Source organism: Sinocyclocheilus rhinocerous, unplaced genomic scaffold, assembly GCF_001515625.1.
Source record: "Sinocyclocheilus rhinocerous isolate Xijiao unplaced genomic scaffold, SAMN03320098_v1.1 scaffold826, whole genome shotgun sequence".
Taxonomy (NCBI): Eukaryota; Metazoa; Chordata; class Actinopteri; order Cypriniformes; family Cyprinidae; genus Sinocyclocheilus; species Sinocyclocheilus rhinocerous.
Genome location: NW_015631742.1, coordinates 481511 through 494568, shown reverse-complemented (window position 1 = coordinate 494568; position 13058 = coordinate 481511). Strand labels below are relative to the sequence as shown.

Genomic DNA, 13058 nt, shown 5'->3' with positions numbered 1-13058 from the left:
CCTCCAAACCCTCCAGTTGCTTCCCCTGCCATTATGCCACATCTCCATTCACTTTTGTCTCAGAGTTTAATCATCAAAGACCATATTCTCTATTATGAATGCATTATTATTGTGATGATGTTTCATGCTAGTTTATTTAATCGTCATGCTGCTCTTTCATAAACAACAGCAATATGGCCTAGCAGAGCTACCGTGAATTGCATTAATATCCCCTCATGAGCTCGGATGACATGAGATCAATCTATCAAGCTGAAACATACAGTGAAGTCTGGTTTCCTAAAACATGTACGGTCATGGTGTGAGGTCTTGTGTAATAAATCAGAGCGAAATCTCAAAGATGAAATACATTATCCTTGCTGCAGAAATACAAGAGTTATGAGAATGAACATATCTAAAAACAGAGCTAAAATGAATAGTTAAATGTTAAAGGCAAATGGGGAGTACAATAAAATGCATAAAAGTGCTACAGTGAGCAATGACTCGTCTCTCTTTCTCTCTGCCCTGTGTACGTGCTGAACGACAGGCTGCATTTTCTAAGAGGAAACAACAGACATTGCAAATTCCCCAAAGCCCTGAAGAGAGAGGGGCCAGATCTCACTGTTAAGACTGAAGTCCCAAGACAGTCCCCGGGCCGAGCCGGAGGTGATGGAAACTAAACACACAGGTATTTCATGCAAGTACACACACATATTCTTACTACTGGCGCCTGAATCACCTCTAAGGTATTAGTTGCAACCAACCACCTGAGGTAAATAAAAGTGGGGGAAAATATAAAAACAATGCAGACTTCAAAAATTCAAAACCCACCAAGCTACGTCTGTCAGACAGAGCCAGAGGAAAAGAACTGCCCCTCCTCCTGAGACCTCAGATCCACCTCAACGTATTGTGTTCATGGCTACACTTTATCAAAAGGCAAAATTATTTAACATTATAGTATTATTAAAAATTAATAAATAAATACAGCCTAAATAGTGAAATACACAGAATGAAATACACAATCCAGTAAGTAATAATACCAGTAAGCAATGTTCCTATATAAATACTTTACATTCATTTTTAAAGGGATAGTTTAGCCAAAAATAAAAATTGGGTCATTATTTACTCATCTTCACGTCATTCAAAACCAGATTCAAAAAAGAACATTCTGAAGAATCTTTACAGAGCTCTTTCCAAACAGTGACTGTTTATGGTGATTACGCGCTGTCATTGAAATCACTAATGGCAAAACGGGTAACGGGTGTGTAATAAGGGAAGGTGACATGCTATTTTGGAAGTTGGATTTTGAGTTAGATGTTAGACTTGGGTATGTCTCTCACACAACAGCTTGTTCTCACATATAGCTTCAGCATGAAATTTAGCACATTTAGCAATAGTAATATGGACTATTTTTATGACAACATTTGTGTTTCCTACAAAAAAAGCAGCATACATGTTTGGAACAACAATGCCAATAAATAATGGCAACATTTTCATTTTTAGGTGAGCTAATCTATTAAAACAACCTTTCAGTCAGACACCAGAATTCATCTTCTCGAAATACACAAGCACTGATTTGAAGAGTACTCATTCCACTGAAAAGGGAGCAAATCCCTTGTACTCCACAGACAAATAAAACATTCATGGGCATGTGATGTAAGCAATTATTATCTGAGAGAGAGGAAAAGCATCTCTCTGTGTGGCTGATACCAACAGTACTGGCATGTGGGCATGGACAATGCCTAAGTGTTTGCTCACTAAAATTCTTTTCGGAAACACTCGTCTGTTAACTAACACCTGAGGCTGTCCTTCCAGTCTTTAACGGTATAATAGGTGTTTATAAGTGACAGCCAATCACAAGAATGGGATTATTAAAAAGGCCTACTGCACTAAAACGAGGAACATGTGAAGCATGCAGAACAGCAGAAGCTTCGGTATCGATGAACATCCACCACAAACAGCCCACATAATCACTTCATCCTGATTTAATGGAGGTAGTAAATTAACAACCACTGTGTATCAAAGCACACAGTGACCTTTGCTGCATATAAATCACAGCTTCCATTGTGCTGCCAGATCTCCCTTTCAACCAATTTGTCACAACATAATACCACACAAAACCCTTCCATGCTGAGGAAGCTACTGTTGTGGGAGGATCTAAGGTCCCTATGACTGTCTCAGAAATAACAGCTAAAACAAAAGCCTACAAGCACTGGGTGAAACATCTATACAGTCAGATATGACAACATCTGTACAGGTATAAATCACATCATGGTCAGTGAAAGAAGGCCATAAAACTCTTTATGTTTTTGCTGAGCATATTTCTGGTCCAGGTTTGCTGTGAAAAGATAGATTTGCATTTGTAAAGGGGTTGTGTGCATCACTTTCTTAAATCAATGAAGATTTTAGATCAAAACTGATATGAATCTGTAAGGGATGAGTGTATAGGAGTCCTGTAACCGATCACGGTTTAAATCACCATTTTAAACATTCACTGGGCTGCACAAATAACCAAAATAAAACCAAAATCATTATATGGCTTAGGGGCTTTTCACACAGAACGCATTTTTACACTTCACTGCACTACTTTTCACATTATTTTTCTATGTAAACACATGCTAGATGGATGTATTTGTCTATTGCACTTGTGTCTTTTACAGCATCTCGCACAATAAAAGTTCAACTTTTTAAAAATTGGTGTTTTCAGTGTCTCAGAGAAACTCACAGTAAATGCTACTCCATGCAAACTCATCTCTGAGTTTGAGTCTATTAAAATGAGTTTGAGAATATTACAATAGTAATATTTAATATTTTATTTAAAAAATTTATTAATAATAATTATTATTATTATTATCATTATTATTATTATTATTATTATTATTTCTGGACAGAAACCCAATTCAACACTGATAAGACATGCTGAAGGGGTGGGAGACACAGTGAGACGTGTGTTTAAAACCTCTCAAAACAGTCAACACTTACAAATGGCTACATCATGCTTCTCAGCCACGTCATATTTTTGGGTAGGAACTGCCTTTGCCACACATTCCTTCACAAAGAGCACTGGCTGAGAGTCACATTCCTGAAACCCACGAAGAACTTGCTGCTTTTCCTGGTTTATGTTTACAGAGATAAGAGCCTTGGCCCTTCCTTAATATTCACCTTTAAACCCTGCACAGCCTCAGATACTTACTTTCAAATGATCAGGCTTATACATACTCAATGCTGTATGCACAGTGATACAAGGATGTTCAGCTATAAATACGTATGTGCTATTACCTATGGAAAGTTTAAAAGACACCTGTGTGCTTTGCATTCAACTGCTTGATGATTGTGAGACCCTAACATTATACTTAAACGTTCTAGAATAGGATTTTAAACAATGAATGACACTATAAAACATCAAAAGGTTTAGTTCAGATAATACTTTCGATTAATCGATTATGACAGTTCTATTTGTTATTGCGCAGCCATTAATGCTCGACAACGACCCCTGTTGATAAGAATCAAGAGTGGCAATAAGAGTGGCAACCTATGGGAACAACACTGCACATTCTCCGGCTGTCAATACTATCATCAATCATTCCTGCATATGAGACAAGCATTAAAATACAGCCATTAAAAACACAGTCATGCGCATTAACTTACCTGTGACATCTGAGGCCTGAAGTTGATCTGCTTTAGGTCCACGGATCCAGGAGACAGATTGTGCAGCATCTGGCACAGGAGCACCCCATCTCTGAGCGCCTGGGCCAGGTCGAACACCACCGCTGAGGGCCAAACGACCCGATGGTTGGGGGGCAAAACCTTACAGTCTATCAACCAGCGACCGCACTGTCTCCACTCCTCCATATTGACAGGAACAATGCAGAATATTGGCAAAAATAAAAACTATATATCTGGCAGCCTGGCGCACGTACCAAGATAAAGCTGACGTGAAATTTTCCCAGTTCCTCTGCAGTCCAAAGGGCACTAAACAGCCTAAGGTCAATTGCGTGAGAATGCTCTTAGCAATGATATACGCTTAACAACTTTTTTATACGAATTAAATCCAGCAGAGTGCTCTCCACTATACAGCTATACAGGACTTTGTATAACGAAATAATCCAATTATCAAGCTAAATTAAAGGAGAACTCGAAGAAATAACGTACAGTAATATGTTAGAATATGATTTAGATGTGTTTTCCCCTCAGAGAATCAGATGAGTTTCCTCTTCTTCATCATGGACTGACATATTTGGCTCTGTAAACGCATCCTGTCACAGCAACAACAACAAAACAAAAAAAAGTGTCTCTCAGGACTACAATAGATATTTTCCTAAACAAGAAATGCTGGACAAGATTGCAAAGCAGCTGTTACACGCAATTTCGAACTGTTTATCAAAGTTTTACCGTTAAAATAAGGAATAAATCCATGTTTTCTTGTCTTCAGTAGATTGCGCCTCACAAGCGCTCGCGCACCAGGCGGGATGTGAACAAAATAACGTCCAACTCCAAACAGAATCCGGTCCAAACTTGTTTTTAAAACTTCTTGTGGGAAATATCACAGCGTACAGCGAAAATGCACAAACTCTGGCGTATTTAACGCGAAAACTGTTGTTCGTCCCGCTCCTTTCGCTTCCACAGAAAGAGAAATGCCGCGAGGTTTTGGTGCTGGACAGTCGTCCGTTGAGCCGCGATGGTTTCTCGGTTGTTCCTCAGGTCATCTCTCAGTGTAGATGGTTGGAGTATTCTGATTTCTCAGCTCGCGTGAGCCGTGAGAGCGGGCGAGCAGCAGGCGTGAACGCGCGCGCAGCAGCAGGAGAAAGGGCGCGCGCGGTGGTGAGATCGCATCTGGGTTCCGGTCGCGCTCGTCCACGTGCGAGGAGGAGGAGAGGGTCTGTCTCACTAAAATAACGACCCGAAAGCCTTTTTTATTACTATTTAGGAAATTCTGCAGACATCACAATAAATACGAACATGTGAAGAAAATGTACATTCAGCTGATCATTATCACACATTATTTTTGTTATTACTATGCAATCCTACTACTTTTGTGGATAGGTTTGATAAGTTTCCTGGGAGACTTCAATCATGTAATGTAGTCTTGATCAGCTTAATATGTGAGCCAAGTAATTTATTTATTCATTCATAAAACTTAGTAACATATTAAAAGTATCCCTCCATTTTTGTGGGGCACCTCAATTCACCTCAGTGAAAGTATTTGCATATATGAGACATGTATGTTCTGCTTGTCTGGAAGGAAACTTGCTGTAGTGTGACTATTTTGCCCTGGGACCAATATAAAAACTGGTTAAAGCACATTCAGGATGAAAAATGGCTTTTTGAGGCAGATGTGAGTAGCTGTCACAAGACTCAAAGCATTGATCCATCTTGGTCTCTGCAGTATTGTGTTAGTGGATACCATGTTCTAAACATTGCAGCAACAAGGTCACATGTTCTCTCCTCAGAAAGTGTGACTATAAACCCTAAGGATGTGCAGTATACATGTGTAACTGAATAAATGATTGGGCCAGTATCACTTATGTTACTCCCTAGTATTTATCATGAGCTGGTGAAACCTACTTACAGTAACGGAAATGGATGTGACATCCATTTGGGGTTATATAACACCCAAGGACAGAGAACTCTAACACTGTAGTTATTTTCGGAGGATTATTATAAAACTACTGTTATAATCATTTGTAACATTACAGTAAAACTGGTAATCATACCAGACATAACCAACTCTAGCAGAAATGAGACGCTGCTACCATCTAGTGGTCAGAGGTGGTAGTTCAGTGACACTTCTGACAGAAAAAGATTCGAATAGTTTAACCAAATATCAGATGATCCATGTAGTTTCATATTGTTCTGTTCTATTTTATAACTAATCAAATGATGAGCTATGAATAATTAAAATAAGTTTTTATGGTAAGATACTGACAAAACTGCAAAACAAGGTATGTCCACGCAAAACAAATGAGCAAAAATTGAAAGTAAACACAAAATAAAAGGCATTTTGTCATTTATTTTATGAAAGAAAAAAAATTACCGCGTGTACAAGACATACCAGGTAGGCAAGTACATCAAATGTTAGCCTCAACCACTGCCTCAAACCCTTCGGCCCGTATCGCAATAAGCCTAAATCTACTCGCACTGTATTCTTGATTTTGTTGTTTCCATGACTGACATTTACAGTATAACTATAAACAGCTCAAAAAAACTTTAAGAAAAATACAATAAATCAGCATGCATGTCAAAGATAAAAAGTAAACTTTGTTTTAAATAAAAAAGGAACTTTCTTTTCAAATCAGGGTCTAAAATGAAATTAAGTTGTATATTTATATATATCTATTTTATCCATATAGTCATATTTTTTCTTCTTTTCAGTCGGTCTCTAAAATAAATCATTCTTGGAATCCAGATAGGACTTGATCAATATTTGTATCTGACACTCAGAAATGACTTAGGGAAGTTTTACAGTCGTGTGCACCCAAAGACAGACAACAATAAAATCATTAATAACATGATTAATCTTAAAATAATTATTTTTTGACTGTCTATTAGTGTTTTAATCAGTCTGAAAGGTACATGTCCCTCAAGAATTTTGGCTGTCAAAATTATTACAAAATTAAGAGATCCTGCAATTATGTCCTATAAGTCTTCAAAGCACCTGTCCATAAACCAAATGCATCAGAAAATGAAACAAATACCAGTTCCCTTAACAACTTACAATTTTTTTTCTTAAAAAAAAAAAAAAAATCAGAGGACATTACAATATCTTACAAACACTTCAGAAATCAAACGCATAGTTATTCTAAGCGATATCGGATAGTAAAGCAATCCACAGAGGAATGGTAGGAAACTTCATAAGGGAAAACAACTTGTTTGAAACCCAACTGATTGGAATTGCATACTATTCATAAGATAGGTCTATTGAAGACTTACATTCATGAATCCATTTTGCAAGAGAGTGAGAAGAGGAAGACTGTGTGATTAACTATCATTGTCGAAACACTAGAAATAAACATTAAGAAACGCATAATTAGCATTATCACAACATGGCAGTAAAGATCAAGACACAAAGGACATTTACTGATTCCAGGTGTCAGTATTCACGTCACCAACACTTCAAGCCTTATCTAAAGTTATCTGATGTACAAATGTCAGTCATAGGTGTGACTACTTGGAAATCTGTATATTTATTGCTGACCAAGGCGTTTAATAAGACAGGAAGTCCGCATGTGTTCCAGCTTACTGATTTACATGTCCACATCATTGTAAAGCATCTGTACAAAACCACCAAATCTACTTGATTCCCATCAAAATATTTTCCTAAACCATATATTTATTCGCTGGAGAGTATAGGATTCTGTTTTAATATTGTTCTACAGCTATAATAATGGCCAAATTAAATCTAGAGTTTGTTATGCCTAATTAAAGCCATTTGTTCCCCAGACTACCTAAAAGTGTTGTGACATTATTTGGAAAGGCATGATTTTCATAGACACACTTTTCAGTTTATGAGAGGACATTAAAAGAAAGGAACAATAAATCAATAATGGCACAGCGCCCAATGGGGAAAATATGAGGCCATAGCAAAAACAACAACATAAAAAAATAAAAAATAAATACAACAGACTGGTAAAGAGGTCAAATCAGGAGAGAAGAGTGTGAGCTTTCCGTTTTCCCGCTCTCTCTGTTGAGATGGGATGGCTTACGTTTTCAATGGTAATGTACAACATTACCAGGATGCCGGGGAAGAGAATTTGAACTGTAAAATATGCTTCAAGACTTCCTCTCCTTGCAGTTTTAGGTTTGGACAACCCTTTCAAAGTCAGTGGAAATAAAAAGCAATTTATTAGTTTGCTTTTTTAGCTGTAATTTTCTTCATGACATTTCCAAAAGAAAAAAAAGTTCTGACATGATGCATTTTTATTGTCTCTTTTCTTTCTCTTTCATATAAAAAGTCTCATAGGGGAAACAACCTTAACTGCATACAATGTTTTTTTTTGTTTTTTTAAGTGTAAAAAAAAAAAAAGGTAAATAAAGTGTTCAGTCGGAGTCACTGCTATCTGAAGTGGAGCCACTGGAGCTGCTGCTGCCCGAGTCTGAGGAACTGCTGCTGCCGCTGAGCCGAGAGGGGCCTGAGCCTCCTTTCTCTGAGACCAAACAGAGAGACACAGCGGTTATAGAACTGAAGCAAGTCCGTATTTGCATACCAAAACAAAAAACGGGAAACATTTGTGAAACAAACAAAATGCAAGTTGATTAGCAATAAATTTAGCGATGCTAATAAACACCATCAGTTTTAAATAGAAGAAAAAAAAATCTAAACATTAAGTCAGAAAGTTACCATATTTGGATGACCTATATGGCATTTAGCTGTGCGTGTAGACCAAGAGTGTGCACTTACGTGGAGGTTTCCTCTGTTTCTTCTGTAAACAGGACTTGACATATCGCTCCAGCTCACGCAAAGTGGAAGGTTTGAGCGTCTCAAAATCGATTTCGATTTCGTCAGGGTTGGAATCCCGCAGTGAAGGCTCTCTGGACTGAATGATGTGGACCACCCTGCCCAACTTCTCTCCAGGCAGCCGGTTGATGTCGAGGCTCAGTTGCCGTTTCTCATCATACGTCATGGGCAGAGACATCTCCTCGTCAGACTCGTAGCCTGGCCCTCTGCCACCCTTTTTTGGTTGCCTGTGAAGGTTCCAGCCATACAGCAGAAACCCTTTAGACCTCAAATGATTGTTTTAGCCTCAACCCATAAAACAAATCCAGAACGGTTTAAAAAATAAATCAATAATGGAAAAAAGAAAAAAAACCTGCAAACCTGTTGCCTGGAACAGTGCTGTTAGCCTTTCTGGCAGGACCCTTTTTCTGCTGGGCTGGTTTCGGTGGCTGTCCTGGCTTGCCTTTCTCCTCTGGCTTGGATTTGTTGTGCTTGTTCTCCTTTTTCTTGTCTTTTTCTTTCTTCTCTTTCTTTTTCTTTGGTTTACTTACCGGGGCCTGAGAAAGAGCAGCTAACTGTTCGTGGACGGCTTTCAGCTGGGGAGAGCCAAGAAGGGGGTGTTAGTGATCTGCTCAAAGTCAGGCAAAGTATCACTTATTGTACATGACATTTATATTTGGTAATCAAAGAGAACTAAAGACTTCATTCATTTTGGTTTTCCAGTGCCAAAGGTAAAAAATGTATTCAACTGTAGAACAAAACATGCAAAGCAACTGCCATTACTGAAATAAAGTTCTACTAATAATAGTATAATAATTATAACAGTAACAATAGTAGTAGTAATAATAATAATAATAATAATGATAATAATAATAAGTATTATCATTATTATTATTAGAAATCAAACACAGTATCTTCCCAAATTCTTTTTAACAACACTGGACAACCAAAAATCATTCATGCCTGGTGTTATCTGTGATTCCAAGAATGGAGTGTATGTCAGAATGAAACCGAATGAAAGCCATTCTGCCCTTTACAACTAGAAGTAAAAAAAAAAAAAAAAAACTTGTCTAGCAATGCCTCTGCTGTTTACTAAATATGACTCATTGAAAAACAATCACAACCAATTAAATTGATATTGGCAATAACAGCGTTACAATTACAGATAATCAGTATCTCTGTTACGATGCAACGTAACTGATATTTACAGAACAAACCAAAACAGTAAACTGTGACAATACCAGACCATTACACCCTATTAACCACAAAGCCATGGTGAGCATTAAAGAATACCACCAGACCAGGGTCTCAATCCTATGAAAACACTCCTTATAAATACAGGTCACATTAAAGTTATAAATGTAGATGAAGGGCAGTTAGAGCTTCTTACTGTTTTCTGGAACTAGCAAGTTTGTCTAAATGCAAAGCAAGCCAACATGAACAAAGAAAGTTCACATACACACTCCACAAACACACACCCACCCTATTATATATTAATTAACAAAACTTTCAGCACTTCCATCCTAAACACACACGGCTGGTTTACCAACACCACCCAACAAAGTAAATATGTTTCTGCTGCTTTTAACCCTCTACCGCTGATCTCACTATCCATACCATACGCTTGACCATCTAATACAAATAATGAAAGCAACTGTACAGTTATTACACAGTGTTCATAGGCAGGGACAGGGAAATGAAAAGTAAAATCACCTGATTATTCTTGGTGCACCCGTTTTTTATCCCCTGTCTGCTACCAATGGGGTGCTCCAAAGAGATACACTGGTAAAGAAAATGGCAAGGGAAGAAAGTATGATATAGAACTCCAATGAGACAGAAACAAAGCCACAAAAATTGCTACTAGATCTACATTTAGGCATTCTAGGATTTAATGCAAAGCAATATATGCAGCTGGTTGCGGTAGAGGGCTAAAACGCAGCTCTACGTACAAGTACACAAAATCCAAAATGAAAACAGAGGTGCTTGCTGTGAAAGAGAGGAGGGGTTATTTTAAGTGGAAGCCCCTCCAGGTCCTTCAGAGCATGAACATTGATTGAAACAGTCATGTGGGTATGGAGTGAAAAGGATAATCAGAAGGGCTGGCACATATCAGGAGGTCTGTGAGAACATCTCTAAGCCTGGAGAGGTTAAGGGTACTTGGTCCTTGTTTTGAAACCCACCTGTTCCGCACCCACCTGTTCCTGCAGCTCGGCGAGCCGGGTGGCCCTCTCCTCCTCAGAGTCGGAGCTGTCAGAGGTGGAGGAGTCACCACTGCTCTCACTGCTGACAGTACTCTTACTGAGCACACCGGCCCCGCCTACACCACCTGCCCCGGCCACCTCCACTGGCTCATCGGGCATCTTTGCAAAACGCATTTCAAACACATCCTGAGAGATAAAAAGACAATGTCATTAAACAATTCAATCTTTTAAATAAAGAAATTAAAAGAATATATTGCCAAAAGAAGGGGGAGGAACAGACCAGCAGCTTTCTGGCCATAGCAACCACCTCATGATCAGGTGGGTTGTACTTGTAACAATTTGAGAACATTAATCGGACATCTGAAGCAAAACTCTGTGCATCTTGGTACTCTCGACTGTCCATTTTTTTCTGCAAGCAAATAAAAAAATTAGATTCAAAAACTAGCTGAACCACAATTCCTTGTGACAAAACTAAAAATCAAGACATTGTAACTTTGTGTGCAAACTCAACATACTTTCACTGTGCTCAAGTCCATGGGGTATTTGATTATTTCATGGTAGTCATGTAGCTCGAGAGCATCTGCGTCAACAGGCTTGTAAAAAGGCCAGGCATATGCAGCGTGCTTTTTCGAAAGCATTTCTTTAAGGATGACCTCGCAGTACTTGAGCTGCTCTGAAAGCCTGCCCTTTTTGCTTCCGTGTACGCCTAGTTCGCCATCCTCAAAATCCTTTTTAGGGGGTTTGATGGGGCGACCGGTGCTCTCTCGCCTGGATGCCACTTTGCCCTGTTTGCCTTCTGAAAGAGGGGTGGGTGACTGGCTCCTGCTGGCGGTGATAGCAGAGGTAGTAGGGGTGGTTGTGTCGGCTTTCCGCTTTACCCCCTTCTTCTAGGAAACAAAACAAACAACACACACGGGGAGACACAAAGCCGATGGTGAGGCAATGTCAGTGTATTTATATTAAGTGATATTCTGAGAGGTCCAGCAACTTACTTTGAGATTGGGTTGCGACAGAGGCATGCCGGGTATCATGGCGGCAGTGGTTGTGTTCTGTACAGCTGGTAAGCTAGGGGTGATGGTGGGAACTGGAGCTGGAGATACGACTGCTGTCTGTGAACTCGGTGAGGTGGCACCAGGGGAAACAGAAGTGGGCGAGCCAGAAGAGACAGCCCCATCCTGCTGACCTGCATTTATATGATTAGAAAAATAATGCTTAGTTTTCTGCTAAAGCGTTAACGCAGAATGTTATGATCAATTCGTCATGCAGACTATTTAAATTTTACCAGGCCCTGCTGGTTTGCGCCCTTTGCCCTTCGTGGCAGGAGGAAGAAGCTCAACCTCCTCCTGAGGCATCAGGGCCACCTTCTGAAGGAAGATCTTCTCTAACGCTTGTGCCATTAACACAATGTCATCCGTTGGCTGAGAAAACCAACAAGGAATAAAAAAGGATTGCATTTGCCAAAGCAGCCTCTCCTCCAAACATGTATAGTGTAAACACGTTGATTTTTTTTAACCAGATTGTGCCAAGCCATACCTTGTTGTAAATATAACAGTTTGTGAACATTGTGTTGAAGTCCTGCATACACTCGCTTGCACTCCAGTAGTACACATTCTCCAGTCTTTTCTTGATGGTGCCCATGTCCATTGGATTCTTTATGATCGTGTGATAGTCCTGGACACACACACAAAAAAGCAGTAAGTCTTTCAAACAAACCAAAGCTTCAATGTCACATTTTAATATCAAACCAACTAAGTGGCAAGTTCTCATTCTCAAAGGAAAACTCAATTAACAGAACCTAGATTTGTAATTATTCAAAATGATGGATAGTAAGATAGCCACCTTCATTCACGACACTGAACATGCTCCATCACATCCACTCACCGGAAGACCAAGTTTAATGGCATCAACAGGTTGGTAGAAAGGCCATGCAAACTGGTGCCTCCACAGTGTCTTGACAACTACATTTTGCATGTACTGCAGCTGGTTAGTCTTGCGGCCAGGTTTGGTAGGGTTGGTCACCTCAGGGGGAGGAGGGTTGATGAATGCAGGAGCTTCTGGGTTTGCAGAAGTGACCGTTGACATTTTGGCAAAAAAGGGGAAAACAGCTTAATGGAGAAGGGGTCTTTATTATTCTGCACAGGCAGACTTATTTTTGATTTTCAATGTGCTTTCTCTTTATGCTTTTCGGTTTCTCTCTCTTTAAGCACTTCAGTCATCTGAGAGGGACCACATCCCATTGCAGTACCCGAACTTTGACCTCTAAAAACAAGAAACATGGCATAAGTCATAAAGCATTATGCTGTTTAAAGTAAAGACAAACAATACTGCAACTGCATAAAACAAATTTACTTTAAGCCACAATGAAGTGAAAGCAACAACACATCTTTTATTCCGCATTGACATACATTTTATCAGAAACGGAAAAAAAAAAAAAAAAAAAGTAGGGA

At 39.2% G+C, this 13058-nt stretch overlaps 2 protein-coding genes across 7 annotated transcripts in view; both read right to left on the bottom strand.

Annotated features, from left to right (window-relative positions):
* The window catches only part of LOC107741957 (guanine nucleotide exchange factor VAV2-like), a 72217-nt gene extending 67398 nt beyond the window's left edge, over positions 1-4819 (bottom strand). The window contains exon 1 of the mRNA XM_016554779.1: positions 3625-4819. Within this exon, the coding sequence (XP_016410265.1) occupies positions 3625-3828 (204 nt within the window). The 5' untranslated portion in view covers positions 3829-4819. The remainder of the gene's footprint in view (positions 1-3624) is intronic.
* A 1888-nt stretch (positions 4820-6707) lies between these two features.
* LOC107741956 (bromodomain-containing protein 3-like) overlaps positions 6708-13058 on the bottom strand; it is an 8750-nt gene continuing 2399 nt past the window's right edge. For 2 of the 6 annotated variants that reach the window (XM_016554774.1, XM_016554773.1), the window contains 11 exons: positions 12493-12870; positions 12145-12282; positions 11894-12029; positions 11604-11794; positions 11127-11498; positions 10892-11020; positions 10591-10797; positions 10124-10192; positions 8792-9006; positions 8375-8658; positions 6708-8120 (listed from right to left, as the gene is read on the bottom strand). In XM_016554774.1, coding sequence (XP_016410260.1) covers positions 8014-8120; positions 8375-8658; positions 8792-9006; positions 10124-10192; positions 10591-10797; positions 10892-11020; positions 11127-11498; positions 11604-11794; positions 11894-12029; positions 12145-12282; positions 12493-12693 — 2049 coding nt within the window. In that variant the 5' untranslated portion in view covers positions 12694-12870 and the 3' untranslated portion in view covers positions 6708-8013. The remainder of the gene's footprint in view (positions 8121-8374; positions 8659-8791; positions 9007-10123; positions 10193-10590; positions 10798-10891; positions 11021-11126; positions 11499-11603; positions 11795-11893; positions 12030-12144; positions 12283-12492; positions 12871-13058) is intronic. The other 4 variants (XM_016554776.1, XM_016554775.1, XM_016554777.1 and 1 more) reach the window with 4 other exon arrangements.